At 47.4% G+C, this 11,658-nt stretch overlaps 1 protein-coding gene across 3 annotated transcripts in view; it reads left to right on the top strand.

Annotated features, from left to right (window-relative positions):
* Positions 1-11,658, top strand: part of IQCA1 (IQ motif containing with AAA domain 1) — a 186,156-nt gene that overhangs the window by 103,940 nt on the left and 70,558 nt on the right. For all 3 annotated transcript variants that reach the window (XM_040231828.1, XM_040231830.1, XM_040231829.1), the window contains 2 exons: positions 6,169-6,275; positions 6,442-6,543. In XM_040231828.1, coding sequence (XP_040087762.1) covers positions 6,169-6,275; positions 6,442-6,543 — 209 coding nt within the window. The remainder of the gene's footprint in view (positions 1-6,168; positions 6,276-6,441; positions 6,544-11,658) is intronic.

Genomic DNA, 11,658 nt, shown 5'->3' with positions numbered 1-11,658 from the left:
ACTGATGAGAACATACCATGTATATGAAATAGGTGACTGGTGAGAACGCACCGTATGTATGAAATAGGTGACTTATGAAAACTCACCATATGTATGAGATACGTGACTGGTGAGAACGTGCCATATGTATGAAATAGATAACTAATGAGAACATACCATGTATATGAAATAGGTGACTGGTGAGAACGCACCGTATGTATGAAATAGATAACTGATGAGAACATACCGTGTATATGAAATAGGTGGCTGGTGAGAATGCACCGTATGTATGAAACAGATAACTGATGAGAGTGTACTGTATGCACGAAATAGATAACTACTGAAAACATACTGTATATCGCAGGGAACTCTGCTCAGTGCTCTGTGGTGACCTGAATGGGAAGGAAATCCAAAAAAGAGGGGCTGTATGAAGAGGCACAGCTGATTCACTTTGTTGTACAGCAGAAACTAACACAACACTGTAAAACAACTATACACCAATAAAATAAATTATTGGAAGAAAAGGCTGGGACTTAAGAAGAAGCAGCAATATAAGTGTATTATCTAGATGTTATCCTTCTAGATAACAGCCGAAAGAGCCCAGTGAAGCTGGACCTTCACATCCTCCTCCTGCGGGCCCTGTGCTCTTCCTCCCACAAGCTGCTCACACTCATACCTCCAGGCTGTCATGCCTTCTGTTCCCTTTGCCTGAAATGCTTGTCCCTTCAGGCCTCCCCTGAGACCCAGGTGGGATGACAGTCTCCCGCCTCACCTGTGCCCACCCCAGAGCCACAGTATTCACCTCCACCTGACTTCCAGGGGTGTGTTTCCATCTCCCCATGGCAGGGCAATGGGTCTATGAGGACCGGGAAGGTATGTCAGTCACTCAGTCACGTGCGACTCTTTGTGACCCCATAGACTGCAGCCCACCAGGTTCCTCTGCCCTTGGGATTTACCAGGCAAGAATACTGGAGTGGGTAGCCATTTCCCTTTCCAGGGGGTCTTCCCAACCCAGGGATCAAACCCAGGTCTCCTGCACTGCAGGCAGATTCTTTCCTGTCTGAGCCACCAGGGACAGGGCATGAATTTCATAATTTATGAATAAATCAGATTTATGGCTAAATCTGAATCTAGCCAATGCATTGTAAAAGAACAAATGGATGTAGGAATAAATGCCCTTGGACGGTGTAACTGAGAGGCAGGGTTTTTTTTTTATTATAATTGTTTTAACTGTCTGGCTTTAAGGTACTGCGTTATTTTGATAAAAATTAATTGGGGGGCCATCTGACAGTCCTAGGGGAAAAGCCCACAGACCCAACACAGCAAAGCTGTTGAAACAACCCACGCCTTGTATGTAATTACCCTGTAATTCCATCAAGGCTGAGAAAACTACCAGCTGCTCGGGAGCAGGGGGCACGGACTGTGATTTTCCTCGTTGGCTATTGGGGTGTTTGATGGGTTATCTGACATGTCTTCAGTAACTTACAGAAATTCAGTGTCTTCACCTGAGAATTCTTTTCATAAAAATCAAAGGCTTTCCTTCTCAAAGGAAGCATTAGCATTTTAATCACTGATATTAAACCGCCTCCTCGGTCCACTTCTCAGCAGATGAAAACTGCCCCAGCCCTGGCTTCTCCCACTCTCAGCTTAAACACTCGTTCTCTGCTACAGGAAAGAGCAGTCGGTTGTTTCCCTTTGAGAGTATGGATAGCTTCCTGCATTTATAAATGTCCGTGAAATCCTTGAAGGGGTCGAGACGTGCCCTGTGCAAAAGTGTCATGAGAAAAACAACATGTCAGTGGAAAACGAGGTCCATTTACGTCACCTCTAGTAAAACCCACGAAGGCTGCTCGGAAGTGCTTTATCTGTAAATCAGAGGCACAGCTCGAGTGCGGATGTCACAAGGTGCCACTGCTTCCACATAAATAATCGTATCTTGCTTTCTTTTCTGTTGAATATTCTCTGTTCCTTTCACTATTAAATGCATTACTTCCTGTCTTATCTATCCCCTGAAAAAGCAAAGCAGCTTCCTTTGAATAACAAAGTGGTTTTGCTCTAAAAGACCTTAATGAAGCAGGTGGGTTTCGCTGGCAGAGACTTAATCATCAACCAAGATTCAGTCATCATCTGTTAGAAGAGACTTGTTATTGTTATTGCTGAGTGTTGTTGTTGTTTAGTCAATAAGTCATGTCTGACTGTTTGCGACCCCATGAATTGCAGCCCGCCAGGCTCCTCAGCTCCTAGGATTTCCCAGGCAAGAAGACTGGCATGGGTTGCCATGTCCTTCTCCAGGGGATCTTCCGGACCCAGGGATCAAACCCACATCTCCTACTTGGCAGGCTGAGATGGTTGAATGGCATACTGACTCAATGGACATGAGTTTGAGCAAGCTCCGGGAGTTGATAATAGACAAGGAAGCCTGGCATCCACGGGATCGCAGAGTCAGACACGATTGAGCAACTGAACTGAACTGAACTTGGCAGGTGGACTCTTTGCCACTGAGCCAGCACAAAAATCCCAGTGTTGTTGATGAATAGAACATTTTAGCGCGGTTATATTTTCAAGGGGGAAAACTTACCATTTTAAACCCATAAAAAGGAATTTTAAACCCATGTTATTCCTACATTTCAGAGTTTCCCTCAATGTAAGCTTATGTAGATTTCAGAAAATGCACAGAGAAGGAGCAGTTGCCTTCAGGCCCATGAATTAACCGCCCTTCATGTACGCATACCTCACAAGCTCACTGCAAAATCCCCCTTCCAGGGGGTTCAGGCCAAAGAAGAAACTCTCAGATATTTATGACTTAAGACATTTTTTCACATCAAAAGAATGGCATAGACCATGTAGTTAATGTGTTCTTGCCCTGACACTGATGACCAGGATAGCTGTCTCTTGCTGACACTCTCCATGGGAATGACTATTCAAAATGATGACTCTTCAGAGCCAGCTTTCCAGCCATTTCCTGTGTGCCCATCCCTGCCGAACCTGGTCCCCATCTGTCTTGTTTGGGTCTTCTGCCCCTTGGGACCCAGCAGTCCCAGGCTGGCTACCTCCCCCATCGGGGTGGTGATTCTGCTTGAAGTGAAAGTCACTTAGTCGTGTCTGACTCTTTGCCACCCCATGGGCCATGCAGTCCATGGAGTTCTCCAGGCCAGAACACTGGAGTGGGTAGCCTTTCCCTTCTCCGGGGGATCTTCCCAACCCAGGGGTTGAACCCAGGTCACCTGCACTGCAGGCGGATTTTTTACCAGCTGAGCCACCAGGGAAGCCCAAGAATACTGGAGTGGGTAGCCTATCCCTTCTCCAGGGGATCTTCCTGACCCAGGAATCAAACTGAGGTCTTCTGCATTGCAGGCGGATTCTTTACCAACTGAGCTATGAGGGAAGCCCTGATTGAACTTTAAAAAAGAAAAATTTATTTGGCTGAGTCTTAGTTGCAACACACAGGATCTCTGACCTTCCTTGCAGCGTGTGGTTCTTTCTGCCGTGGCATTCAGACTCTTAGCTGCAGCATATGAGACCTAGTTGCCTGGCCAGGGATGGAACCTGGGCCCCCTGCACTGGGAGCACAGAGTCTTAGCCACTGGACCACCAGGGAGGTTCCCTCCCCTTGACCTTTGACCCTCACCTCTGACAGGCGCCCAGGAGGCACACCCCCAAGCCCCTCCAGCCCCATCATCGCATCCCATTGTCTGAGCCTCAGCGGTGGCTGGGCCACCTCTCACTTGGCCACCCTGCTGGGGAAGAACCCATGGGTGCATCAATTTTATGAAAATTTCACCACCTTTTCTTATAAATTCACAGTAGTCACCCTAGAAAAGATCTGGGCACATTCAACATCTTTTTCAAAAACCTGCCGCCGAAACTTTGCATCACTGGTAGATTTCTCCTTCCTATCTTCCTATGATTGGCCAAGGATTGGTGGAGCCCTGTGCAGGCCACACTGCCCTCGAATTAACTGGGGGGAGACTGCTAAGCCTGAGAGCCCTTGCCAGGCCTGAAATCCAGACAGGCCAACCCCTCTGCCCAGCCAGCTGTTCAGGAAGGAAGCCGGCCCACCAGACCTGTGTGAGGTCAGTAGTTTGCGATGATCCTCTTCGGCTTCCAGAAACCTCCCTGCCAGCCTCTGGGAGCAGCATCAGGGTGTCCCCCCAGGGCTTGTGCAACCGACCCACACTTTTGGAAAATCGGGGCTCCCTGTCTCCCTCCATTTGTGTCCTGTGTGGTCCTGACTCTGACCCCTGTAAGAGGACACGCCCCGTGGTCCTGTGTCCTCTCTTCCACTTGCTAAAAACAAGTGTTTTTAAGTGTTCTTAGCACAGCCACTGTTCCTCCTGGCCCCTCGCCCCTTTGGGGTGGAGATTGTTAATAAGCAAAGGACAATGTAGGGCCAGCAGCTGGTAAGTGGTAGGACGCGGGATCTCCCTGACAGGTTCCCCCCGGCCGGAGCCTTGGGGCCATTCCCTGCCTGGCTGTCCATTCTTGTGTGTCTGCCTCTCGTGGCCCTGTTGCTCTGTCACCCGGGATCTGCAGTTCCCACCATGCCTCATCCCTTCTTTCCTGTCTCACTGCTTCTGCTCACCTCTGGCCTCTGTGATTTACCCAGAGATTCCACCCTCCTTTCTCATCTGTGTGCCCACTTGGCTCTCTTAAGAATCTTCTCTGCCCTCTGCCTGCAGGGTTGACCGCTTGGCTCCCTGTGCAGCCAGACATGCATTTCTGTCGTGGCCATGACTGTCCTCTGGGTGTTGAGTGTAAGTGCCAGCCCCTCCCTACTTGGTCAGCTGTGTCAGGGGACACACTCCTGTCTGATCTCAGGATCAGTGTTCGTAGGGGAGGCCATGCTTGCCAAGCTTACGCCCTGTCCCTCACCACCTGCTGTCCACAGCCCGCATGAGCCACCTTTCTTCCCAGTCGTAGCCATTGTCAGACGGAGGTGGGCCGCCCCGCTGTCCTCGACTGCCCTCCTGAGTTGAGCAGCATCAGTGCCCCCAGGGACCAGCTCCCAGCGAAGTGGCCCAGCTATGTGGTGGTTGCAGGTTTGGTTCCAGCAGATTTTCATCACAGTCTGAACACAAATTCAAGGAAGAGATCCCTTCCCCAACTGGCGAGTATTTTTCCCCTGGGAGATCCTCCAATCCCATGGCCAGGGTCCAGGGGTCTGCCCCTCTGTGAACATTTGGAATTCCCCTTCTGAGAAAACAGCTTTATTTCCATTTATTCCAGTGATACAAAATTACCCTTATTTCCTCTAACCATCCTCCTAACTGCCAGGGTAAGGCCAAAGGGACATGTAAAATATATATGATTTCAAAAACATCCCAAAAGTAATACAAAAACACAGCTTTTGAATTCGTGATGAGTAATGGGTACTTGTGTGTTCAGTGTTGGCTTTTAATAGGGGCCAAGGTAAATCACGGGTAAGCTGAACTAGGAACAAAATCTCTCCCATTTCATTGAATTATTTGAATAATAGAACTAATGGAAAATGTATTACAGAAACAGTCACCTATAATTGCATAACCTCATAATTACTGTTGTTGATGTTCAATCGCTAAGTCATGTCCGTTCTTTGTGACCCCATGGACTGCAGCATACTAGGCTCCCTTGTCCTTCACTGTCTCCTGGAGTTTGCTTAGATTCATGTCTATTGAGTCGGTGATACCATCCCACCATATCATCCTCTGTCGTCCCCTTCTCCTCCTGCCTTCAGTCTTTCTCAGGGTCTTTTTCAATGAGTCGGCTCTTCACATCAGGTGGCCAAAGGATTGGAGCTTCAGCTTCAGCATTTCCAATGAATATTCAAGACTGATTTCCTTTAGGATTGACTGGTTTGATCTCCATGCAGTCCAAGGGATTTTCAAAAGCCTTCTCCAGCACCACAGTTCAAAAGCATCAGTTCTTTGGCGCTCAGCCTCCTCTATGGTCCAGCTCTCACACCCATACGTGACTGTAATGGTACAGAAGAGTACCATTTGTTTCATACTTCCTTATTGGAGCTTTTCACATTAGCAGCTTTCTTCTTTATTTTTTAGATGTTGTACAGGCACAGTTCTTCCATTTGGAAAGTGGAAAAGAAAGACATAGGGTAGAAAATTGAATTTGTGTGATATTTCACGAAACTGTCTTTGTTGGTCTTCATGTAGAAAAAAAAATCATTTTCTTTTTCTTTGTCCTTCTGGAGTGCAGACCTGTGGAAGAATAAAGACGAATCATGGAATTTCCCCCAGGACTATGACCCTGAACTGATTAAGGAAGACAAGCGGAAGGAACTGGAGTCAGAAATCAGAGTGCAGGTAAAGCGGCTTTAATGCTGGAGTCCTAGTCAAGTCTTCCACTGCAGCGCTTCTTTATGACACCCTGATAGTGACCTACCCAGAATTTAAGCTGTTTCTAACTTCGCAAGGAAAACACAAAGCAGGCAAATTCACCTAAAACATAGTATCTTTTATATTGACCTAGGTGGATGAGCTGATGAGACAGGAACTAAAAAACTTGAAACTAGCTGTGAACAGAGAGAAGGAACTGCCGGCGAAAAAAGGAAAGAAGAAAGGAGGTAAAAAGGTGAGTGACGCTTACGCTCGGGAGGCGGAGGGCAGAGCTGAACGGTGACCAGGAGCCCGAGGGCAGAGCTGAACGGTGACCAGGAGCCCAGGCCCCAGAGGCCAGGGTCGGTCCAGGCGTGCCGCAGGCAGACCCTGGCTGCTCCAGGCTGCTTTCCAGGAAACGTGCCTGCCTGTGGAGAGCTTCCCTTGGTCCACTGTGCATCGGTCCACCAAATGCATAGCTCTCAGGGCTGTGGGATCATAAATGGGATAAATCCAGTCTGGGAGTGACCTCCCCGCCCTCCTCGATGCAGATCTGTGGTACCCAAGCCCACAGGCGGGATGAAATCTCTCAGAGGAGCTAGGACATGTGCCTCAAATGCCCACCTCCCTGTAGCAGATCTGTGGGGGAGGAGGCCAGTGGCAAAGACCAGGTTCTTGGAGAGTCAGGGAATCTGACGAATTGAATTTTAAGTTCCCACTCATCCATCTACCAGTGGCTTAGAGGCCAGTCAGATCCCAATATTCAGTGTTGTGTACTGGGGTCCTGTGAGATAATAGAAAATATTCCTATTGGCCTCTACCCGCACTTGCTGGCATGGAGCTCCTGGAACCCTTGTAAATTCCTAAGTGATAAGTGCACTGGAAGTCTGTTTTGTTACAGTGAAGCAATTCTGGGTGGGTTTCTGGATGGCTCCCAGGTTGGGGCTTGTTCCCACTGGAAAGACCAAGCCGTGATCTGAAGCCTGGAAATCACAGTTCATCCACCCCATTCCCAAGAGAGGGCAGAGGAGCTGGACATGGAGTCAGTACTTGATCATGCCCACTTGAGGGGGCTTCTGTAAAACCCCAGTAATCACGGGCTTTGGAGAGTTTCCGAGTGAGTGAACACAACCACATGCTGGAAGGCTTGCTGTTGTTCAGTCGCTCGGTCGTGTCCGACCCTTTGCGACCCCTTGGACTGTAGCACAGCAGGCTTCCCTGTCCATCACCATCTCCCGGAGTTTGCTCAAACTCATGTCCATCATGTCAGTGATGCCATCCAAGCATCTCATCCTCAGTCACCCCCTTCTCCTCCCACCTTCAATCTTACCAGCATCAGGGTCTTTTCAAATGAGTCAGCTCTTCACATCAGGTGGCCAGAGTATTGGAGTTTCAGCTTCAGCATCAGTCCTTCCAGTGAAAATTCAGGATTGATTTCCTTTGAGATTGACTGGTTTGATCTCCTTGCAGTCCAAGGGACTCTCAAGAGTCTTCTCCAACACCACAGTTCAAAAGCATCAATTCTTCAATGTTCAGCCTTCTTTATGGTCCAACTCTCACATCCATACATGACAAGTGGAAAAAAACACAGCTCTGACTAGGAGGATCTTGTCAGCAAAGTGATGTCTCTGCTTAAATACACTGTCTCGGTTGGTCATAACTTTCCTTCCAAGGAGCAAGCGTCTTTTAATTTCATGGCTGCAGTCACCATCTGCAGTGATTTTGGAACCCAAGAATATAAAGTCTGACACTGTTTCTATTGTTTCCCCATCCATTTGCCATGAAGTGATGGGACCGGATGTCATGATCTGTTTTTTGAACATTGAGTTTTAAGCCAGCTTTTTCACTCTTCTATTTCACCTTCATCAAAAGGCTCTTTAGTTCTTCGCTTTCTGCCATAATGGTGGTGTCATCTGCGTATCTGAGGTTATTGATATTTCTCCCAGAAATCTTGATTCCAGCTTGTGCCTCATCCAGCCCGGCATTTCACATGATGTACTCTACATAGAAGTTAAATAAGCAGGGTGACAATATACAGCCTTGACGTACTCCTTTCCCAATTTGGAATCAGTCCATTGTTTCATATTCAGTTCTAACTGTTGCTTCTTGACCTGCATACAGGTTTATCAGGAGGTAGGTAAGGTGGCCTGGCATTCCCATCTCTTTAAGAATTCTCCACAGTTTGTTGTGATCCACACAGTCAAAGGCTTTGGCATCATCAATGAAGCAGAAGTAGAGTTTTTTTTCTGGAATCCTCTTGCTTTGTCTAGAAGGGTACCACACCCCAACTTCATGGAGGGAGAAGCTCCTGTGCCCAGGACCCTCCCAGACCTTGCCCTACACACCTCTTCATCTGGTTGTTCTTCTGTGTCCTTTATCGTGTCCTTTGATGACCTGATAGTTGTGTTTCTGTGAGTTCTGTGAGCCACTCTAGCAAATTCATCAAACCCGAGGAGGGGGTCATGGGAAATGTAGATTTACAGCCGGTTGATCAGAAGCACCGGTGACAATCTAGACTTGTGATTGTCATTTGGAGTGGGGTGGGGGCGGTTTTGTGGAATATCACCCTTCATCTATGGGATCAGACTCTATATCTCCAGGTCAACAGTGCCAGAACTGAGTTAGATTGTCGGAGCCCCAGCTGGTGTGGCAGGAGATTTCTTGATGGAGGAAACCCCCATGCAACTGGCATCAGAAGTGTGGTGAACGTGCTTCCCATGGGTCTGGAGCCAGCCGTGCCTCTGGGGCCAGGATACTCCAGGCAGGGGAGCTGGCGGGGTGTGGGCTTTCTCAAGTTCCCACAGTCCATCAGCCCTCCCTGGGACTCACACTCTCAGCTGCGTTAGTGATTAGTTTGCCAGCCCAGGGGGATGTGTGGTGTCTTTACAGTGACTCTATACTGAAACCTTTTGTGTTGATTTTACAGCTTACAGTTTTACAGCTTACCTCTGACTCTTCAGATTAACACCTGAATGTCCTTCATGCACCTCTTCTGAGCTTCCATCATTGTGGCCCAATGCATGCTTAGTCACTCAGTCATGTTCTACTCTTTGTGACACTGTGGACTGTAGCCCTCTGTCCATGGGATTCTCCAGGCAAAAAATACCGGAGTGGGTATCCATTTCCTTCTGCAGGGGATCTTCCTGACCCAGGGATTGAACCCAGGTCTCCTGCATTGCAAGATTCTTTACCACCTGAACCACCAGGGAAGCCCATAGCCTGATGAGGGTTCTTTATATGTAATTCCCATAAATAGGTGAGGGCATCTATTTATGCCACTGGTTGACCCTGTTAATGAATTTCCTGTCTTTAAAAAGTGATGCTGTAATGACTGAACATGGAAATCAAGCTGAGCAAAAGGGAAAATGAAGACAGGAGGTGGCTGCACCCCTCCAGCTGAGACTCGGCTTCCTCTCCTTAACCAACAGCTGATCATCGGTCTGGCACTGCTGCCTCTCTCACTCCTTGAAGCCTGGTGTCTGCCCTCTACCATGTCCTAGCTCATGAAGTGTCCCAGGATGGGGTTGCTGTGAATTTCCCTCTTGGAATTAAACTGGTTGAACACACAATAGACGTGCTCAGGGTACCCCCAACAGATAGTGAAACTGTAATTGTGTAACTGTAGAGTTTTGAGTTCTCAAAATTCCAATCCAAGCAGCCTTGGGAGACATAAATATGATTTTTTTTCATAAGCTGAGACTTAATTAGCTATATTAAATCCCCTCCTTAAGAAGACCATTAGCAGAAGGGGAATGGACAACCTTGAAGATCAGAAAGGAGAAAAGGGACTCAGAGGGATACAGTTTGGCTGTGTTATTCCAGCTTTCTCCAGAGAAAGTGACTTGATCAGAGATTATACAGCCACCTGAGCACCCCTCTTGAAATACAGATATGACCTTAGTACTCCATACTGAAACCCTTCAATGACACCCTAGTTCCCACAAGGATAAAGGTGACAATCTTCTGCCAGGCTTACAAAGCCATGCTTGACCTGGGAAGGGTTCTCCTTTTCAGGCTCATCACCCACTTCTCCCTCCCTGGCTGCACTCCAGCACCCTGAGCTTCCTCTTTGTCCGTCAAACACACTGTGCTCCCTCCCACCACAGGGCCTTTGCACGTGCTGCTCTCTCTCAGGAGCTGTGTTTGCTCCCACACCCTCAGTCCTGAGTGTAGTTAAACCCCTACTCATCCCTGGGGTCAGTCCAAGTCAAGAAAACCTTCTGGGACCTCTGAGTAATTCTGGTTGTTCTGCATGCACTTGACTCTGTGCTGCAGTGGCTTCCTGGTGCTTTGTCATGGTTTTCATGTTATGTGTACTGACAAGATCTTTTTGTTAGTATCTGCCTTCCCATATCTACTGAAGTGCAGAGACTGTGTGACTGTCCTTGCTGCTCACTATTGTAACCTTTTCTGGCACATAGCAAGTCCTCAGCGCATATTATTGAGTGAGTTAATTCATCAAATCTAGATCCTATGCAGATTGACCCCTCTCAGCTAGATCAGTGCCTTAAGATGCCACAGTTGTGGCATCGGTGAAAATTCAGAGCATCCAGGCACCTTCTTCACTATTCCATACTCAACAAGCAACCACCCTGTGAGTTACTGTGGTTTCGTGTTTATTTTGTAACAAGAGAGAAAGCTATAGCCTATTTCTCTCAGCAATTATACTTCACTGTACAGTTTAATCTACTTAGCTTACAGTTTTGTCCACCTTCTCTTGTGATTTGGAGATCCAAAAGCTGATACTGAGAGACAGATCATCTTTACTAATTGTTTCTTTCCATAGTATTTATTAAGCACTGTATGCCAAGTGTAGTTCAAGGCATTTGAGGTATACAAGATAATGAGACAGACAGAGTCTGTACTGGCAGAAACAAGTTTCCAGATACACAGGACTGCCAGTCAACCCTGGAAGGGCTGTGCCCCCATTATGACATCACTGCCATAGCAAGAGCACCCATGGCAGGTGCTCTCTGGGGAGATGGCCCACTGTGGTCCTGCCGTGGTTTCCTCATCCTGCCCTGGAGTAACCTGGAGCACGTGTGGTCCCCAGCTTTGACCATGGCCAGTGTGGGCAGATAGAAATTTAGAATCGTCTTTTTAAAGAAACAAATGAACATTCTACAGCTGAAAAATATGGTATCCAAAAGTAAGGAGTCTTCTACCTGGTTTAACAACAGTATGGACATAGTAAATGCAGGTTGACCTCAAAGACAAATCAGTAGGAAATACAAATGGAAGTACAGAAAAAAATATATAAAGAACAGAGAAGAAGGGAGATTTGAGGCATAGTCAAGTGTTGTAACATATGCACAATTAGAATTTGCCCAAAAAAAGGAGGATGGAATAGAAACAATAAATGAAAAAAGTA

This window comes from Oryx dammah, unplaced genomic scaffold, assembly GCF_014754425.2.
Source record: "Oryx dammah isolate SB20612 unplaced genomic scaffold, SCBI_Odam_1.1 HiC_scaffold_28, whole genome shotgun sequence".
Taxonomy (NCBI): domain Eukaryota; kingdom Metazoa; phylum Chordata; class Mammalia; order Artiodactyla; family Bovidae; genus Oryx; species Oryx dammah.
This window is presented reverse-complemented; position numbering and strand designations above follow the sequence as displayed.